Source organism: Anabrus simplex, chromosome X, assembly GCF_040414725.1.
Source record: "Anabrus simplex isolate iqAnaSimp1 chromosome X, ASM4041472v1, whole genome shotgun sequence".
Taxonomy (NCBI): Eukaryota; Metazoa; Arthropoda; class Insecta; order Orthoptera; family Tettigoniidae; genus Anabrus; species Anabrus simplex.
Genome location: NC_090279.1, coordinates 139,178,391 through 139,198,110, shown reverse-complemented (window position 1 = coordinate 139,198,110; position 19,720 = coordinate 139,178,391). Strand labels below are relative to the sequence as shown.

The window sequence follows — 19,720 nt, the reverse complement described above, 5'->3', positions numbered from 1 at the left end:
CATCCTAAACCCAGCAATGTTTAATGTCAAAATGACGGTACAAAATTCCTCTAACGAGAACATTGCGAGAGTTCGGTCAGCGCAACTGTGCATCTCAGCACCGGCTTACTGAAGCCTAACCACATCAATCCAAAAAGGAAACATAATTCTCCCGCATGACCACTATCTACCTGAAGGTCAAGGAAAGGCTTTCTCAGGTTTCTCAAGGCTCCATGGAACCAACTGAGTCAGTAAGTGGCAGGAAAACGGAACGACAAGACCAACAGTTCTAACTTCGTTTTAAGTAGAAAAGTAGAATTATTTCATCTCTTTCGTCATTGAACAGCACCAGCCCTCACTTTGGGAGTCCTGCAGATTTCAGTGATGCAAGCAAATGATTAGGCAATTTTCTGAATTTAGGTTGTGCTACTTTTGACTTGAAACCTGAAGTACGTAAGTCTTCTTGGATCCCCCGTACTTACACTGGAGTACTTTCCAGTTGCGTTCCTTCTCTAGCTCTTCAATGTAACGCAAACTCAGATAACATCACCATAGCAAATGGATCGTGACCATTTGGCGATAACAAAGACAGTCCGAAGTGCCGAAACACGGCCTACCTCATGGGAAAACTGGCCGTAATTTTCCAAACGCCAAGTGACTGCGGGTCTGTTGAAAACCACAATGGGAATTGCGACTGCGGCAGAACAAACAAGTGTTTCCTCCTCCAGCATCTCTCGCAATTAGTCAGATGACCAAACATATAGCAATTAAACACCTACGGTCTAAAGGATTCCAGATGGCAGGTATAGTATGTGTCTTCCGTGACGGCACATTCTCCATCATCGCAAGTGTGGGCAGAACTCCCGCGTATCGTCGGAGTACACAATTCACCTACTCATCTCTATCTCCCGTCACTTTTGGCAGGTATGTTCAGTTTTGGCCATAAAGCGCGAGGTTGTGGCACACCATCTCAGGCGCCCCTCATGGAGATGGACTTGAGGAGTGCAGCAAAGCGTCTCCTGGGCCGTACAAAATCCAAAACCATTTGAGTGACTGATCAACAGCATATGGCGTAAGGGCACTGGGATTCCAATTCCCAAGCCAGGTAAAGATTATTCCCAACAAATGGCCTCTGAAAGCTGCCTGTAGGGATGGATAATGGAAGACTTTTGCGGGCCTTCGATGAGCGAGGTTTCTTGACGTGTGTGACGGTCTGCCGTGGATCACAATTCAGGAGGCTGCTCCTCGGCAGTAGCACTTAGTCGCCGTGTTTTATTTTTACCTGGGAATGTCTTAGAACGGTACCTGGTGGTATTTTCACCATAAAACAGAGGGGATTGCGGCGACTTCATGTCCCTCAAGCGTTTTCCGGTTCGTGTATCACGTTCAAAATCATGGAGATCTTTACTGAGTGCCGCTCTGTTCGCAGTCGTTCCATCGCTGTACGTAGACTGTCAGCTCTACATTTGAGCTCCAGAATGATGACGGTCCCTGAGTAAAGTGTCGAACGAGTCGAGAGACAGTAGAGAAAACCACAGTTGCACACTTCTATCAACAATGGCGTGAAACCTCAATGCCCACTACATATGCCAGATGGCCTTGTATTTTATAAAAGAAGGTAACCCATTACATGTCTCATAACTTTGTTGTTTTTAAGGGAAAGCTGAACTTTACGTGACTGATGACCTTGCTGATTTTCAGGGAAGGTAGAACATTATGTGTCTGGTGACCATGTTGTTTCTAAAGGTTGGTAGAACATTATATTTCTGATGACCTTGTTGTTTTTAAGGGAAGGTAGAACATTACATGTCTCATAAATTTGTCGTTTTTAAGGGAAGGTTGAAAATTACGTGTCTTGTGACCTTGTTGTTTTAAAGGAAGGAAGAACATTATGTGTGTGATGACCTTGTTGTTCTTAAGGGACGTAGATAATTGCATGCCTGATGACATTGTTGTATTTAAGGGATGGTACAACTTTAGATGTCCCATGACCTTGTTGTTTCTAACAGAATATAGAATATCAAATGTCTGATGACCTTGTTGTTTTTAGGGAAGGTAGAACATTACATGTCCCATGACCTTGTTGTTTCTAACGGAATATAGAACATGACATGTCTGGTGACCTTGTTGTTTCTGAGGGAGGGTAGAAAATTACATGTCTGCTGACCTTATTGTTTTTAAAGGAAGGTAGAACATTATATATCTGGTGACCTTGTTACTTTTGAGGGAATGTAGAACATTACATGTCCGATGACCTTGATGTTTTAAGGAAAGGTAGATTATTTGATGTCTGATTACCTTATTGTTTTTAGAGGAACGTAGAACATACACGACTGATGACCTCGCTGTTCTGTAAAGTTTCCCTGTAGTTAGTGTTGAAACAGGGGAAAGAACTTCACGACTTATTAACAAGTATCTTTATTATACACCAACACTGTACATGTTCACAGCGGGATCTCGCAGATGAAGGGCCGGAGTTGTGCACATTCGATGTTCCTCAGCAGACCTGTCTCGTGAGCAAGGGCGCACTTCCTACCAGCACTGTTATGCGGGTAACCAGAATACCACCAACTGCTGAGTGCAGGCTCACCTGAAACACAGGACACAAGTGTCGTACAGTAGATCCATAACACTTTATCTTTCTTCAGATTATCCCAGTAATTTCCGAGGTCACTGGAACACCCCAGGCTCATTTTGGTTTTCGCCTCAGATTTACGGCCAGATGGACTTCCTGACAACACGCGCATTTCTGGATGAAAATATCAACCCAGTATAGAGCGGGATTCGAACCTCAGCCTTCAGGACCCCCAGTGGATTTGGGAGTTAAGAAGAGCATCCACGTTATCCCCTGTTTGTCGTAAGAGGACACTAAAAGGTCAACCACTGGATCTCACTTGAGACCGTGGTTTGACTACCACGGTTCCTCTAGCTGAGCCTGGCATTTTCCCCACTAAATTCTTGTCAGGCTCCTCTCTCTTATCTTTCTTGTGCGACCTCTCTGGGTCAACACTTGTTCTAGTCCGACACCGATGTCCTTGGGAGTCTTTCATAATCACGACCGTCGTGGGGCTTCTCTATCTTTCCGGTACCTTCAATTTTTAGAAGTGCCGGACCGCTTCTGATTGGTGTTAATAGAGGATGGTCTCCCAGTGGTATTCCTATTAAAACAATATTCTCTGATGTTCTACTTGACTGCACTGTTAAGCCACCAGTAATCTTATTCTAAAAATAATTTCTTTTGATGGCAACAACTTACCACGTGAGCGGTTCGTCAAACTGGTATTACATATTGCTATCATGAAGTCAACCAGGTCCGTGTAAATGAGATCGGAATATGTTCACAGATCCACGAATTGGAGCAATGTCAATTTTATGTACGCTTTTCACAGGCAGCTGAAGCACTTTGTGGAAATTTATAAAGAAGTCTTGGATGTTATCTCGTGCTCCAGTTTTCAATCCGATAACTTTGATGTTACGAAGCTGGTACTTAAGTCGATACGCCGTGTGCTGCCAGTCAACTTCTTCCTGCACCTGGACTCTATTACGTGCATTTCCACATTCTGTCCCGCTCTTCTATATTGAATTGTATTCCCTATCATTACGCACCGCGGTATTTCTATTCTGATTTGATGTACTTATTCTTACAATTCTATTAATAAATAGTCTGTCCCTTATAAGACAGAGTCATCGCTTTCGGTATATTTTCAACATTTAAGTTTCGTAATTCTTATTCGTGTGTTTTGGGGTTGCGACAACATTGTTGTTTTATTTTCCCGATAAGTACGACCCCGTGCGTAGAGACCATAGAATACATCCATGGTATTCCCTGCCAATCGTAAGGGGATAACAAAATGCGCCCAATGAGCTCTTCATTTCGGAGCGTGACTTAGTGACCGTGGGGAAGTTAGCTGAGTCCTGGCATTACTTCCACATAATTTTGTCAGGCTCCTCACTTTCATCTATCCTTGGTTAACTCTCGTTCTTGTCCGACCACGGCGTTATTACATTTTCGATACCTGAGGAGACTTTCATCTCCCCCTTCCCTTTCTTTAGCCGATACCTTCATCTCTCGAAGTGTCAGAACTTTTCATTCTTTTGCTCCATTAGTGGATGGCTGCCCAATTGTAGTTCCTCATAAAATACAAATACCACAATACCACATTCCAGTAATTAAAAATAGTAATAAGTAACAAATGCCGACATGAAATATTGACCGAGCTGCCTCAGAGACGATGAAGTCTTGTCGCTATAACGTACTACAGTGGTTCGAGTGATTGAATAGGCCAGAGAAGAAGTTGAAGTACATGCTGATGCTCCTCAAACCAAGATCAAATCCACTATGCCTGGAGCACTGTCGTCTGAAGAAGTTGTGGCAGTGCCTTGTTATACATCTGTTGACCTAAAATGTCCACTTAGTAAGAATCGCGCCGTGCTGTCAGAAACTCACAACATTATAAACTACTAGTGCTGTACGACAAGTAATTGGAAATAAGAACCACACATGTTAATGTATTTATGAAACAAAAGACAGATAGTCGTTACCCCTGGAAGTACTGAACGTTGAAAGGCATAACAGTCCATAATGATAATGTATGTATGTATGCATGTATGTATGTATGTATGTATGTATGTATGTATGTATGTTAATAGTCTTTAATATATACTATGGAGATAACATGGTTTACATAGTGCGAATGATCCATTCACTGAGAGATAGTATTTAACACTTAACAGTTCGAGATCTTGTAATGTGTAACTGGTGCCAATGATTCCCGTTTCCTCAGTAACTTTGTGTAAGGCAACAGAAGAGCCGTTGTAGCTGTGCACATCATCACACGAGGCAATCACTTCGCAGAAGTGATCGTCTGTCTATAACTGTGGAAACATTCTCATTATTTCAATATCGTCCTGAATGACAAACAAAATAAGGATTTAATACATGAAAGATCTGGTCAAGGTTCCTCACAGCCACCGATCTCTAGCACTCGGCGTGCTGGTAGCACCTGCATATCGTAACGTGCCATCCTGTGTTCCACTGAGTAACATCAGAGATAAACAAGACTCCTTCATGCGATGGTTTTCTAGGAGGTTCCTTCCCATCTGTAATTTTTCTACTTTCATTGAGCACGCCCACTGACGAAACTATGCCCATCCCGATCTGTCACCCGTAGTACACATTTTATAACAGACACAAACATATCTAAAGTCAATACAAACTAGTGAACCACCCAAAAGTCAGCCAAAGTGAAGCGATGAGAATCATAATTGCGATGAACGAAATACACAAAGGCACAGTGCAAATATCACCCCAGTGGAGTGATAGTGTCAGACTGTACTTGTTGGTGGCTGCAGGGAATAGAGTGATCCGAAACGTGCAAGTCGCTGACTCAAAGAGAAGCGGAAATTGTAGTAGCTGCAATAAGGAAGCTGAAAAGAGAGCAGAGTGAGATTCACAACAAATTCGAGCACTTACTTTTATTATAACTGAGAAGAAACGGGAAGGAGATGGTTTCAAATATCACAAAAAATATGAAAATTCAAGCGCACCAGAAAGTAGAAACTGCTTCGTGAGTCGATGATGTGAAGGTGAAGAGAGCAAATACATATGTATCGATTAGTTAACCTGAGGTCAAGTGAAGTCACCGCGGTTCACGTCTAGACATCATCTGTTCAGAAGAAAACATTTCCGGGATCAAATCGCAGAGACTATTAGAACAGCGAAGTTGGCTTTGGTCGTCTTACTATTGACGATATCACTACTTGGTCTGAGGTTCAGCAGGTTCCGTAGTCGTTACCAAGGATATGAATGATATAGCCACACAACTTTCATATGTCTCTGAAGTGTTAGCATCTCAATTTGTAAATTACTGTTCACGTTCGAGTACAGAGAGACACCATTGAGTTCTTGGCGATTACGACGAAGTTAAGATCACTACGTATCTATTATACTTTCACGACGAGACATGTGGGCACTTTTAATTAATTAATTAATTAACAAGAGCATAGAAATGCACATAGAGAAGTGTGGGTGTTTATTCTCTGGTATAATGTAGTAGTGTTCTCTTGCGATTCTTGCAACAGGAGGAGTTTTATTTGTCACACAAACTACACGAAGAGTCCTTGTTGGGTTCATGGTATTTCGTATCCTTGCATATTCTGTGGTGGTATCCACGTATCGCCAGGCTTGTCAGTGCAGAACGCACGTCGTGGTTTCCTTTTGTCCATCCTCTATCAATCATGGCATCTGTAGAGTAGAAATTCTCTTCTACATTCGTCCGCTTGTCTCGTCGGAGGGTCAATAAATATTTTCTTGGCTGGTTAAGTGACATCTCAAGTCCTCATTGAAGGAGGTTCATACGCAAGCCTTGAGGGCGCTTTTTTGCAATTCCGAGGGCTCATTTTAGGAAGCGGACTTTTACTTTTTCTATTGTCTCTAGAAATTCCCAGATCAGTTGCAAGTCGTACGTGATAAGTGGTTAAGTGTAAGAGAGGGCCGTGAGCCCTAACTTCGCCACATACAAAGGCATAAAATAAATAAATAAATAAATAAATGGTACTATTTTAGCGCTGAACAGAGTCATAGCTCTTATCGCTCTTTCCCTGATGTGGATCCTGTATGACGTTCCTGATGTCTCTAGAGTTAGTGCTAAGTATTTGTTCCTAGTAACATCTTGTCTTCGGTTCGTACCCTGCCCCCTCTTCGAAAAACCATATGAATACTTTTTCCTGGTTTATGACGAATTTGTTGTTTTCAGCTCAAATGTTCAGTTTGTTTAAGGCTTCTTTAAGGTCATTTTCGGTCTACGAACCTAGGACCATGTCATGAGGATACATATAGGGCGACACCGATTTCAGATTTTCAATGGATTTTCTGCGTCAGATGTAGCAATGTTAAACAGGAAAGGACTAACTGGGTCACCTTGAATTACTCAATTTGTTTGAAGGATTTCTTTTGATATACTTATCCCGTCGTTTATCGCTACATTGCTTTGTGATAGGAGTTTCCTCTGAGTTTGACAATTGCCTTGTCTTCTATCATGGGGTCCATACTGTTCCTGTCCAACATGTCGAATGCCTTTGTAAAGTCCGTGAAAACTGTACAGTATTGGCCTTTGGGGTGTCTTAGCCGCCCAGATGTCTTCTTGTACACATTCTATAGCCTGTGAAGGTGATCGTTTCCTTCTTAATCTGAATGGATACTCTTATATTTGATGGTCAGTGAAGTTCGTTTGTCCTTCTGATATTATACTCCAGAGCAATCCCTCGTTATGAGATTGGTTTGTCGGCTTGTCCCTTCCTTTATATCATGTCTTCATTCTAAATTTCCTCCAGTCCTCGCAGATTTTTCCGCTTTGTAGACATTTGCTGAACAAAAAGATCCATATATTTGCAAGGTGTTGTGCACTTCTTGAGACCGAGGAATCCTAATTCCGATCGTCTGAATATATGATTGCATTATTTAAATAAATAACTTAATAAACTCAACTACAAAACACACCAAGGAGTTTCTCAGCGGAGGTTTACGAACACTTGGTCTTTGTCCACTGTGAGGTGCATTCGGTACTTCTCAAAATCTGGTTTCCGTTTTGTCCTCACAAGAAAGTTTTCAGCCCACACAATAGAGAACAGCTCTCCCACATCAGGGAAGCCATCCGGCTGTAAAATTGTGTGGCCCCACCAGAGAGTAGAGATGAGCTCCTATGTGTCTCAGGAGGATGTGATGACCAAACAAGTGCTGTTTTATCCCCACCGGAATTGTTCATCGTCTCTGAGCGCAAACGGTAAAGACGAGGCCACACATTCTACGAATCAGAAATGAGAAAATCTGCGACAAAACACGGAATTGCGTTTCTGCATTTGAGACTGAGATAAATCAGCATCTTGGAGGAATATAAAGTTCTGGCTATGATGTAAATGAGACCTGGTAATCTGGCAATCTAGAAGTTGTAGCTTGCTGCTTGTGAGAACTGTTTAAGTCTGCGAGGGCTCCTCAAACATTTTCACGTGTCGAAGTAATGACATTCCTGCTCTGGCTCAGCTCAGTAATATCAATGACGCTGATAACGGTGATACGCGTATCCTTCTAGATAATTCACGGCGATATATATCCTGAAACAGAGACAGCATTTACGTACGGTCGTCATCATTCAAAACCGTTCTTTATAATTATAAAAAAATATTGTTTTCGAGATCACCTGAGCGAGTAGCGAAAAGTACATTCTAGCCGTGAAAATGGAAATATGGATATTCTAAGCAAGTTTCTGGGCCTTGACTCACGAATTACTTCAAGTGATTCAGAGAAAATAAGGAAATGTTTAGTAAGAAATCGGTAAAACACAACGTCAACTATAAATAGAGATCGGAGTAACTGACAGCTGCTGGTGATTGGTAGTGTGTGTGAAAAAGAGAACAATAAAATATGACGACAGGCGGTACATTTAAACAGGAAGCTACACATTCTTATTCACTCGGGCTGTTTGTCTACGAGCTTTACCTGTAATACTTATCGTCGCACATGAGTGTGTTGGTGATCAAGAAACACCCTGTACCTGCTAGTTGGTAGTAACATTTCTCACAACGAGAACTCCATGACGAGCAAATTTTATTAAATAGGATGTGCATCGCTAAATGCAATTCACTTCTTCTACGCGATGCAGGAGCATTCGCACCCGTTTCCCAGGTGATCGACCGTCTGATGGTGAGAGATATTTCGAAGGCGTTTTTGACGGCTGCTTCGTTGTTGAACCTCTTTCGTGTCCAACCATGACCCCAGGGTACTGTTGTCGTGTGAGTGACTGCAGTCACGTCCTAGTACTTGAACTATGGGCAACGACTGAGGGGACGAGTAAGTTGTACTGAGAGTCGGGAGTAGTATTGAGCACCTCGGACATATTCTGAGTCATGGTCCTCCTTGAGTCGTGAGTAGTATTGGGCACCTTGGATATATCCTGAGACATGGTCCTCCTTGAGTCGGGAGTAGTATTGGGCACCTCGGACATATTCTGAGTCATGGCCCTCCTTGAGTCGGGAGTAGTATTGGGCACCTTGGATATATCCTGAGACATGGTCCTCCTTGAGTCGGGAGTAGTATTGGGCACCTCGGACATATTCTGACTCATGGTCCTCCTTGAGTCGGGAGTAGTATTGGGCACCTCGGACATATTCTGAGTCATGGTCCTCCTTGAGTCGGGAGTAGTATTGGGCACCTTGGATATATCCTGAGACATGGTCCTCCTTGAGTCGAGAGTAGTATTGGGCACCTCGGACATACTCTGAGTGATGGCTCTCCTTGAGTCGGGAGTAGTATTGGGCACCTCGGACATATTCTGAGTCATGGTCCTCCTTGAGTCGGGAGTAGTATTGGGCACCTCGGACATATTCTGACTCATGGTCCTCCTTGAGTCGGGAGTAGTATTGGGCACCTTGGATATATCCTGAGATAGGGTCCTCCTTGAGTCGAGAGTAGTATTGGGCACCTCGGACATATTCTGAGTCATGGCCCTCCTTGAGTCGGGAGTAGTATTGAGCACATCGGACATATTCTGAGTCATGGCCCTCCTTGAGTCGGGAGTAGTATTGGGCACCTCGGACATATTCTGAGTCATGGTCCTCCTTGAGTCGGGAGTAGTATTGAGCATCTCGGACATATTCTGAGTCATGGCCCTCCTTGAGTCGAGAGTAGTATTGGGCACCTTGGATATACTGTATTCTTCGTCATGGCCCTCCTTGAGTCGGGAGTAGTATTGGGCACCTTGGATATATCCTGAGACATGGTCCTCCTTGAGTCGAGAGTAGTATTGGGCACCTCGGACATATTCTGAGTCATGGCCCTCCTTGAGTCGGGAGTAGTAATGGGCACCTCGGACATACTGTATTCTGCGTCATGGCCCTCCGTGAGTCGGGAGTAGTATTGGGCACCTCGGCCATGTTCTGAGTCATGGCCCTCCCTGTGCTCAAGAGGCGAGGACTATACAATCAACCGTAGGTCGCTAACCTGTCAGAGGAGAGACTCTCAGTTGGACTATGTGTAAGTAGATGAGCAGCCTGCTTCACATAATTTACCGACCTGAGAATATTTTAAGCAAACCTCCGGGAGTAAAGGATTTCCAATTAGTTTTGACAGTGCTGGATTCTTTGGAAGCAAAGAGGTGAAGGAAATTATATTCGATATTAATCTATCGACCCACAGTAATGGGGAAATCATAACAAATAAAGTAGAAATGGGCGAGTTAGGAAGAGTTAGGAAATAATGATATTTCGGCAAGCGCTGATAATGAGGAAGGGATAGGAGGAAATCAAATGCTTTTAACAAGTGTTGAAAAGGGATGAGCAGCGTGTGGGTTACGGAGGGAAAAAGGAAAAAAGTAATGTTTTGGATTAATCTGGTAAACTCATAGTACTTCCGAACAGATAATAGTACAGGTGGAAGGAATATAAGAGGAAATATTCATCTTGACGTCGCGAGCAACCAAGCTGACAGAGTAATAAGATGAGCCTGGAAAGTTAGTCAAGGTCCTTCTGATTTGACGAAAGCAGTAATTGTACCTATTTGTAAGCAAGAGGACTGCTAGAACCATCAAGGTACTTCAACGACACTGATGATGGTGATTCCTTCGTGCACCGGGCAAGGTATTCACTAGTATTTTTGGAGGGAGAAACCAATAAATGTCTTATACTGTGTTGGATGAGACCAGTGTGGTTTCAGACCTCAGAGGGGTTTTCATGGTCAGGTCTTCAGTATTCGTCACATAAGTAAAAAGTGCTATGATATGAATAGCAAGTTTTGTTTATGTTTCGTAGATCTAGAGAAGGCATATGAGAGAGTACTTGAGGGAAGGATGTCAGCCACACTGGGAGAATATGGGATTAAGCCTAGATTATTGGGAGCAATAAAAATCACTTATGTTCACATTGAAAGTGGATGGTAGAACGAGTTCTTGATTCAAGGTACTTACAGGGGTGGGATATGGCTGAAATCTTCAATGTTGTTGTTCATAGTTTACAAGGATCATCTACTGGAAGGTATAAAGCGCCAGGGATGCTGAAATGTCGTAAGCATTTTGGTGTTAATGGCAGACAGAGCTGAAAGCCTGCAGTCTAATTTCTTGGAAAATAAAATAGGTGCAGTGAGTCCGGCATTAATATTGGCATTACCATGAATAAAGGGGCTCCCTGGCCGAGGCGGTAAAGGCGTACTCGGTTCGCCCGGAAGGACGTGGGTTCGAATCCACGTCAGAAAGTCGTAAAATTTAGGAAATTAGATTTCTACTTCCGGAGGTGCATATGGCCCTGAGGTTCACTCATCCTACACCAAAAATTAGTACCAGGTTAATTCTTGGGGGCAAAGGCGGCCGGGCGTAGAGCTAACAACTCTACCCCATCAAGTGCCGAGGTTACGAATAGTGGAAGCCTTTACCTTCCACCACTCCCAGGGCCTTCGTGGCCTGTACGGAGGTGTCTTTGCTTTTTTTTATTGCCAAGAAGAAAGTCATGTCAGTGGGGAAGAAAGTTCCGAGAACTGAATGTCAGGTCGGAGATACAAAACTGGAACTTCTCCCAGGAAGCAAGGTGCAGCATAATTAATGCAGTGAGCTCTGGGATGGAACGGTCTGTTTTCAGGAAAACTTCGCTGTGTGGGAGTGCAAGCTGGTAGGACTCTGGATATCTCGTCCATACGTCAGTTGTAATATACATTGCAATAACGAGAATGAAGTCTAGAAACACCGGGTGGGAACAATGACAGGAAGGTACCCAGAATGAGAATATAAATGCTAAGTGATGCATAAGCTCCATTGATGAAGCGGTACTCCGGTGTTGGGGTCGCGTGAGTTGAATGGAGGCTGATGGGTTACCTGCGAGAATAACGGAGTAAGCCATCGAGGGTAAGAGCAGCAGAGGAGACCAGGACTCAGTTTCTAATGATTTAAAGACAAGAGGTGTGGAACCAAACGAGGGAACAGCAGTCTATAATGATGATGTCCCTACCACGACCCCAATGTGTCCTACTCTCTAGTTGACGTCCGTGATAAACCCGCACGCCTTGATGCAGCACATAGCCTACTCCTGTCAAAGAACACCGAGAGGTCTGCTCAAGGATTAACGTCTCCCTCCTACAGATGAATGTCCTCATACCCTCACTTTACGACTCTTTCCCTTCATTTAGACATAAGTAATATTATTCACTTTATGTTCCAGTAACTACATTCGTATGGTTTGGGAGACGCCAACGTGCCGGAATTTTATCCATCAGGGTTTATTTTATGTCCCAGTAAATCTACGGACATGAGACTGACATACCACCGAACTGAGCGAGGATCGAACCTGCCAAGTTGGGCTCAGAAAGCCTGGGCTACTGAGGGCAGGACTTCTTCATTCCTCCCCTGATTATAGGCAATACGGTGTGGTCATCAGCCAGTGACATCGCTAACTACAGCTAAATGTCGGCTTCTGTTGTTTAATATGACAAATGTCTTCCGTCCGACATTCGGTAATTCATGAGGAGAAGAGAGCTAGAGAGAACTCACCTTTCACAGACACCCAACGATCTTCACCTTCGGGCTTGTAAACTCCCATCCAGGGGCTCCAGTACCCCACACTCTCGAACATTGTAGGGAACACCTCGCTTCTCTCCCATTCACTTTCCAATACCATGAGATCGCCTCCGTCTCTCTTGCACTGCTCCCTGGCGTCACTCCAGCTCTTTTCTTCACGGTACGTCTTATAACAGTTGAAACCTTCAAACAGTCGGTAACCTGTGGGCAGATAGAACATCACATTTAACAATTAGTTCGCATGTTCATATTTTAGACCATCCTACGAGTGAAAATGACGATCCTTCATTACTTGTCGTACTCTTCGATGCATGATATGATCAGGAGACACCGTAGCGTACAGAAGAGGAGTTGATGAGCTGAAGTGAAGGACATGAGGTACGATAGCGGAAAAGGAGAGGGTGAAACGCGGTGCCGACATGCAGCCTACTTCGCTCATAAAGCAGCAAGCGATTTGCTCATGGCTCAACTTCGCCCTCACTCTAAATGAGCAATGTGGTGAGGTTTGTAATGAATCCAGGCTTTTGTACGCAATCCACCAGCACCTCTCCCACCCGGCTGGCCAACATTGTGATGGTGAAAATTGTTTCGACCAACGGGACGCCTTAAGCATCTTGCCCAGCAGGCGGACCAGTGCTTCTATCTACGTGATAAACTGATTTGTGCAGCTCATTTCCGGAGCTGGATCGTTCGGAGTATTTTCGAGATGATTTAGCTGACTTGCAAACAGCCGTCTCTCTTCGTATTCTGGAGGTGTGAAAAATTAATAATCTAGGAAATCACCGTCGTATTTCCTGTACTTGGTCATGGATACTTAAATATGTGTGGCGCGCCTGAAAGTGCCCAGTTTTCTGCTGAGTAACTTGGACTGGAAATTGGACATATTAGATTCTTTATGTTGCCGGATATTGCTAACGATTTCCATAACATTTTATTCTACTGGCTACCATGTGACTTGAAACCAATGATTCCTACACCCGCCTGCTCTAATTGTATGATGATATGAATTAGAATGTTTGCAATTATATCACCAGGGGTGACGTTCATTCCAGCACGCATTGCTTTGGGCTGGATCCAGCTGAACACACAGGGAACAAACATGAAGCCAGACCATGATATGCCAACTGATCTTCATTTTTCTGAGATAAATGCTTCCTAGTAAGAAAACCTTCACTTGTAACGATTCACAGCTAAACATACTTCCTTCTGTAAGCTTTAGCTCGTGTAATATCAACGTCCATGCTCCTTCTTCCACTCAAACATTGCACTATGGCAGCAGTAGCACGATCATTTAAGGCCCTTCACTCAAATGAGCTTTGGTAGGCAAAGTGGCGGTAAGTCGTGATGATTAAGCGGTGCCGAAAACCACTGGGAGATTTTGTTTTGAGAATCCAAGGCAATGCATTCCATTCTTAAATTTCAGTTGATATTTCTTTAACATTGTATAGAATATAATTATTTCCTATTCTTGTTGACTTATGTTCAGATTCGGGATTTTTATAGTGACATCTGTCCGCGTGGATTGCTCCTTCTCTGGAGAGTTACGTTTCCTAACTGTCCTCGGGAGAAATTTCATCGATCTCTGTAAATTACTTTACTTTTACCAAGAAGTAAGGCTAAAAATTGATATTACACATAAAAACAAATTATGAGTCGGATATATGTCCTTTCCTCGGACAGCCTTCTCCCACTGCTCTAAATGGCTACCTGAAGATGATCGGTTATGTATACGAAACATGCGGCAGTGTCTTCAAGCGCAGTAAGACATAACTCAAGACGCACTATGTATTAATGACTACCTCTTGAATTTCGTTGTATTTCCACTGTTTTTTTGCCACCTCAATTTGCTCACTATTAATAACTCTGGAGCCGCCTAAATCTACATTAATCATTCACTAGAGGGGCCTTTTCTCCAACTGAAAAGTTTCTACTATGTACTGTATTTCCAATAGTTGCGAGCAATAGAACCACTAGAATGTGGTCCACATTGGATTTCTTAAAAGTGAACGACATATTACTAACTTCATCATTTGTACAACTTTGGTTAAATGACACGGGACATTATTTTGCAATATTTTAAAAGTTAAATCTCAGCGGTTGGCAACACTCCATTTATGAGTATTTCTACCTCATTACGCCCTGATAAGTCACAAAATGCAGCTGTTTTGTGTTGGCCTGCGAGGCCCATGTTACACATTAGTGTAGAATAAACGAGCACTCACACAAAACAGGAGCACATATGACAGTCAGTAAAACTGAGAACATCAGCACTGATCAACGGCATCCACACTTGGGAAGAACCGTCGTTCTCAGACCGAACTACAATAATACTGTGAAAGAAAACAAAGGCCAAGTCATATCGTCTTAGAACGTCCTGAACCCGCACATATTGTGCCACTCATCGGAAAGGCATCCGCAGTTATACCAAGTAAAGTAATAAGAGTTACCGAGCGCAAGAGGTAAATGGAGAACTTCTGCTTGACCACTGTCTACCTCAAGGTCTATGAAGGGCTTCCACATGTTCTCAACGTGCACAAGGAACCGCGAGGGAAGAATGGAATAACTGACAGAGAGATGACCTATAATTCAAACTTCAGCAAGTTTTCTATATAAAAAATCTTTACAAGATTCACGTGTCTCTTGATTTAATATTTCAGAAAAATGTCTTGATAATTATTCCTTTCATACGTAATATTGATCATCTTTATGTTTGTGTCCTTCAGATTGGAAGATGGAGGGACATACGTCACTGGTGTGTAACCATTCAGGGTTCTGTGGTAGGGTGCATGTTTTTACATAGAGTAACTCTTCTTAGCGAGATCTAAGCAGTTATCTCCGTTAACGTTATGTTCACTAAAAATGTGATGTAAGGGAAGTTGTAGGAATTAGAAGTTTTGATCGATTCGTTTACATACAAATTCATCTTACAACGGATAATAGCAGAGGTGATTAGTTGCAGTCCTGTGAGATGCTACGTCCATATCACATCGCGGAGACGTTACAGAAGGAACAAAGCAGTCATTTTACTTTTTTGATAGCGCAGCAAAAAGGGAGACATCATTAACAACGGATTTTTCAGTCAGAGTGTTGAACTGTACCGCAGTTCACTTTCTGTCCGGGTTAACTCCGTAGTGTAGCGGTTCAAGTGTGCCCATGCTTTCTTCCCACTGCTTTGAGAAATACAGTATAATGTTGGCAGGACTGCCGATATCTAGTTAAATATGCTCACCTCCATTGGGAGTGCTGCTGGAAAGAACAGCAAGGACACGAGTTCCCATTACTTACCACTTTCAGCACCGTTACGTGAACTGAGTCTTGGATTATTCCATTGCAATCTGCTGTTCGAGTGCTAGTAAATAAATACGTGGAGTCAGCAGCTCCCTTACATCATCTAGAAGCTGAGGAGGGAGACGAGCCTACATCATGGGGGCTGTTTGCTAGGTTGTGGACGTATTGCATTTCACTTGGAAACTAGAAGTAAGGAAGTGTGGATCCCTGGTGGTTCCTATGGGGTAGTTTCTTGTTTGCTTTCCTCCCACACAACATTACACAAACTCAGATAACGTCACCCTAGGAAAGTGCCATAAACGTGTAAAGGTACTAAATGTACACACCCAGATATTTGTGTCGTGCAGAACTAAGGAGCCACGGAATCACCTTGGGGGATTTCGAACCCATGACCTGTATAATACAATCCTACAGTTGTTTCCACGTGATAGTAACACCGGTTCGCGTGTGGGGCTACGATACGTCGCTCAGCTATGGAACACTCACCGGGTCTCGCCTTCACTCTCGTTTCTCTTCCTACAGCAAGTTTATCATATTCTCTTTACTACAAGGAGAGCGTAGGTCCCTCTTACACCATTCACGGATAATCTGCTTAACTCACCTGAATGAGGGCATGACTTTGGTTTAGTAGTAGTTGTTGTAGTTGTAGTGGGTGTAGTAGTAGTAGGTTTGGATGTAGTATCTATAGCTGGTGTAGTATTCGTAGAAGTACCTGGAACAAAAAACGCACGAAATAATTAATTTCTGGTAAACAAAAATCCCGAAAATCTATCAGAGTCTCTGTAAGTAAAATCCGGACATAATTATTTCACGGTCACAGCAATGTCTGCTTCAAAATACAGTTATGTATAAAAACAGGTCTGTACCAAGTTTTGGTAAAAGTATGTGCTTCTCCCGTCTTTTAAATGTTCGTTGTTATCGTGTGGAACATTACTCTTTATGATAATGCTGCTCCAGATCGGTGTATTTGGTTTGTTTTTTCATTCTTGAAGGTGAAAGAAGGTTACATTTTAACTTAGATCCTTCTACACAGAATGACAAGCTTAAAACCTATAAGGTTTATTTTGATTACTAATGAAGGTAATTTCAGTTGATGTCACTACATATTGCTGTATTTTCAAAGCTTGGCTATAAAGCAACGGGAATATTACATCTTAGGTCTCCTTTACTCAGGGCATTCATTCCAGCTGTCAGTTTTACCGACAGTAACCTTGCTTTTACAGCAAGCTCTAAATCGTCTCATTTATAACTGATGCCACGTAAATAAGTTATGAGTATAAAATCAAAAATTTAATATTCGGTCTGACCTGAAAGAAAATGTGAACATAAATTTCCGAGTTCTGAGGTGAGGAAATGTCTGTAACTATAGGACATGGTTCGCTGGTGGTGGCATTGGAAGTCTTCACTGGAAACTCCCGTAGGAGAGTTGCGTGTGAACCATTCTGTTTGGAACACAGCTAACAACATATGGCCTGCTCTTGCTGTCCTGCAGTAGTGAGACGATCACCGTATGATCTGACACTTGGTGAGGGAACCCTGACAAATAGGTACCATCCCAGCATTCACCGAGCAGTGAGATGTAAGGATCTCCCACAACTTAGTGTTGCTTACGGATACTCAAAATGCTAAAAACAGGAAACATTCTTAGATTTTCAACCTTCAAAGGAATTTAAAATTTTTGATACAGCCCGAGTACCATATTATAACCTTCCTCGTTGTTTGAAAGTCAGGGACAGCTTAAAGTGAAAGGAAATCATAAATCTTACTCAACAGGTTTAATTCCGGTAGAGTGGTCTTACAGGAGATGAGAATAAGGTCTCTGCTCATTTCAAACTTCTGGGTATAGAAGTTCAGGGACGAAGGGATAACAATATGGAAGTTTGTTCCTTCCAGCTCTCCTTCAGAGCAACACTCCTCGCTCATTTTTAACCACAAAGGAAAAAAAACCGAACGAAACTGTCGCCAAAAGAAAGGCAAGAGCCACAACGGACAGGAAACTGAAGGACCCGCTACACCAAGAGACCAATGGAAGTCCACCTCTGTCTGTGAATTGCAATTAATGTACATACTAACATTTTTGCTACAATTACATTATACTCTCTGTCGTTATCCACATCTGATCAAATATTTCCTCGTCTGCATCAAGCCAACCATGTCAGTAGGCCTACACCCTGAATATATCGCTTTCTGAACACACTTTTCAAGTTTAACTTTTTAATAGATAACACATTCTTCTTTCATCCGTATAAATACTTCCCCTCGTATCCATTGCATCCTATCTGAACAATAAACACTCCAATTCCGGAAGAAATTTCCGCATCACTTACACACACACATGAACTACAAATCTCACTCCCAGTCTCACACATACCTACTCCTTAGTTTCATCTAAAGTACCCCTTCACTCAATATCCCTCCTAGAAAGTATCCAAATAATCATAATCTCCCTTCAGCTTCATAACAAGATCCCACTCTATGTCGGTAGTTATTCCTGCTTGTCGTACGTTGTTCGTACCAGCATTGAAACTACCACACAATCCTTACACTACTCTTTCGTCAACTTCTGACTTAACCTAACTCCCCTACCTCGGTTCCCTTTCCTCCACGCACTTCTCCCGAGCCTAACTATAGAGTCCTCAATGACCAGAGCCTCGACCCCACCCACCTCATTAGATCCCCTCCCGTACTACTCTCCCTAATCTTCTTTGATGTTCGCAGATCCTACTTCATCCTCCATTTTCTCCTTCTCTTGATCCTCTTTCACGCCCTCTACTCTACGTTTCCCTTTTCTCTGATCTCCCTACTACCTGTAACACTTTCAATTCCCCCTCTTTCCCTCTGTGTTTTACCAGCGGTGCCTCACAGATACTCTAGTGAAAATTCCCCTTGTCTTGATCCCTTTTCCCTCAGTTTCCTTCCCCTGAAAAAGTTAGCGTACCTGTCTTTCGGAACTTCCCCTCCTATCGCACCCTATACATTGTTCCTGTTCTCCGTCGAAACCCTAAGCTTATCCCATATTTTTATTGTTGGATGCGCTTGAGAACGGTTGGCTGTTGAGAGAGCTCTTGCATTATTGTAGTGATAAAGTAGTGAAAACCTATTGAAATAGCTTAATTTTGTGTATATCTGATTCATTTAGTGCTGTTTATATAGTAGTGTTTAGTGCTTGTTGGTAGAAATTGGGAGTAGTGATATTTATTTAAATTTTGTAACAAGTAATTCAGTTGGCATTCAGTAAATTACGTTTTCTAGGTTAAGTAGGCTAGCTAGGTGCACCTTGTTTCGAATTTAGGTTTAGGAAATACTTTAGGTAATAATATTAACTTCAAAAATATTTGTAAATATCTGTAGGTTCGTTGGTTGTACTTACAAAGGCAGATTATCATAAGGAATAGTACCGTAACTTCTGCAGCAACTTCTACGGTATTTCGTATAGATATACGTTCAAACTATCGCGAAGGTAAAAATTTACTACATTAAAAAACACGATACGCCTGTAAACTTCCATTTAAAAAGAAGTTAAAGAGATTACACGGTAATAGTTAACAGTCTTTGTATTGTTATTGATTATTATCGTTCCTCATATTCAAATATTGCATTGTTGGCTACAGTCGTGAACAATGGGTGTAGTGTAGTCAAGTAAATATAAATAAAAATCAGCTGACCTTGTATTCCATTCATTTGTACTTCTGAGTAGGTAGTTAGTATCCGTAATTTATATTTCGCTCCCTCGATCTTTCATTATTCATGAGCGGTTAGCTAATAATAATAAAGTTCATATATCCCAGTAATTGCACTTCAAGTCCCTGGAGTAGTAGTAGTTTTGATATAAATATTTGAGAAATTATTGTAGACAACTTCGTATTTTTCAGTAGGCCTAATTAAGGACACTTTTTTTTTCT

At 42.4% G+C, this 19,720-nt stretch overlaps 1 protein-coding gene across 1 annotated transcript in view; it reads right to left on the bottom strand.

Annotated features, from left to right (window-relative positions):
• Positions 1 to 2,401: 2,401 nt before the first annotated feature.
• The window catches only part of LOC136886594 (hemolymph lipopolysaccharide-binding protein-like), a 42,498-nt gene continuing 25,179 nt past the window's right edge, over positions 2,402 to 19,720 (bottom strand). Inside the window, exons 4-6 of the mRNA XM_068230513.1 lie at positions 16,420 to 16,530; positions 12,504 to 12,731; positions 2,402 to 2,569 (exon numbers count right to left, since the gene is read on the bottom strand). Coding sequence (XP_068086614.1) covers positions 2,424 to 2,569; positions 12,504 to 12,731; positions 16,420 to 16,530 — 485 coding nt within the window. The 3' untranslated portion in view covers positions 2,402 to 2,423. The remainder of the gene's footprint in view (positions 2,570 to 12,503; positions 12,732 to 16,419; positions 16,531 to 19,720) is intronic.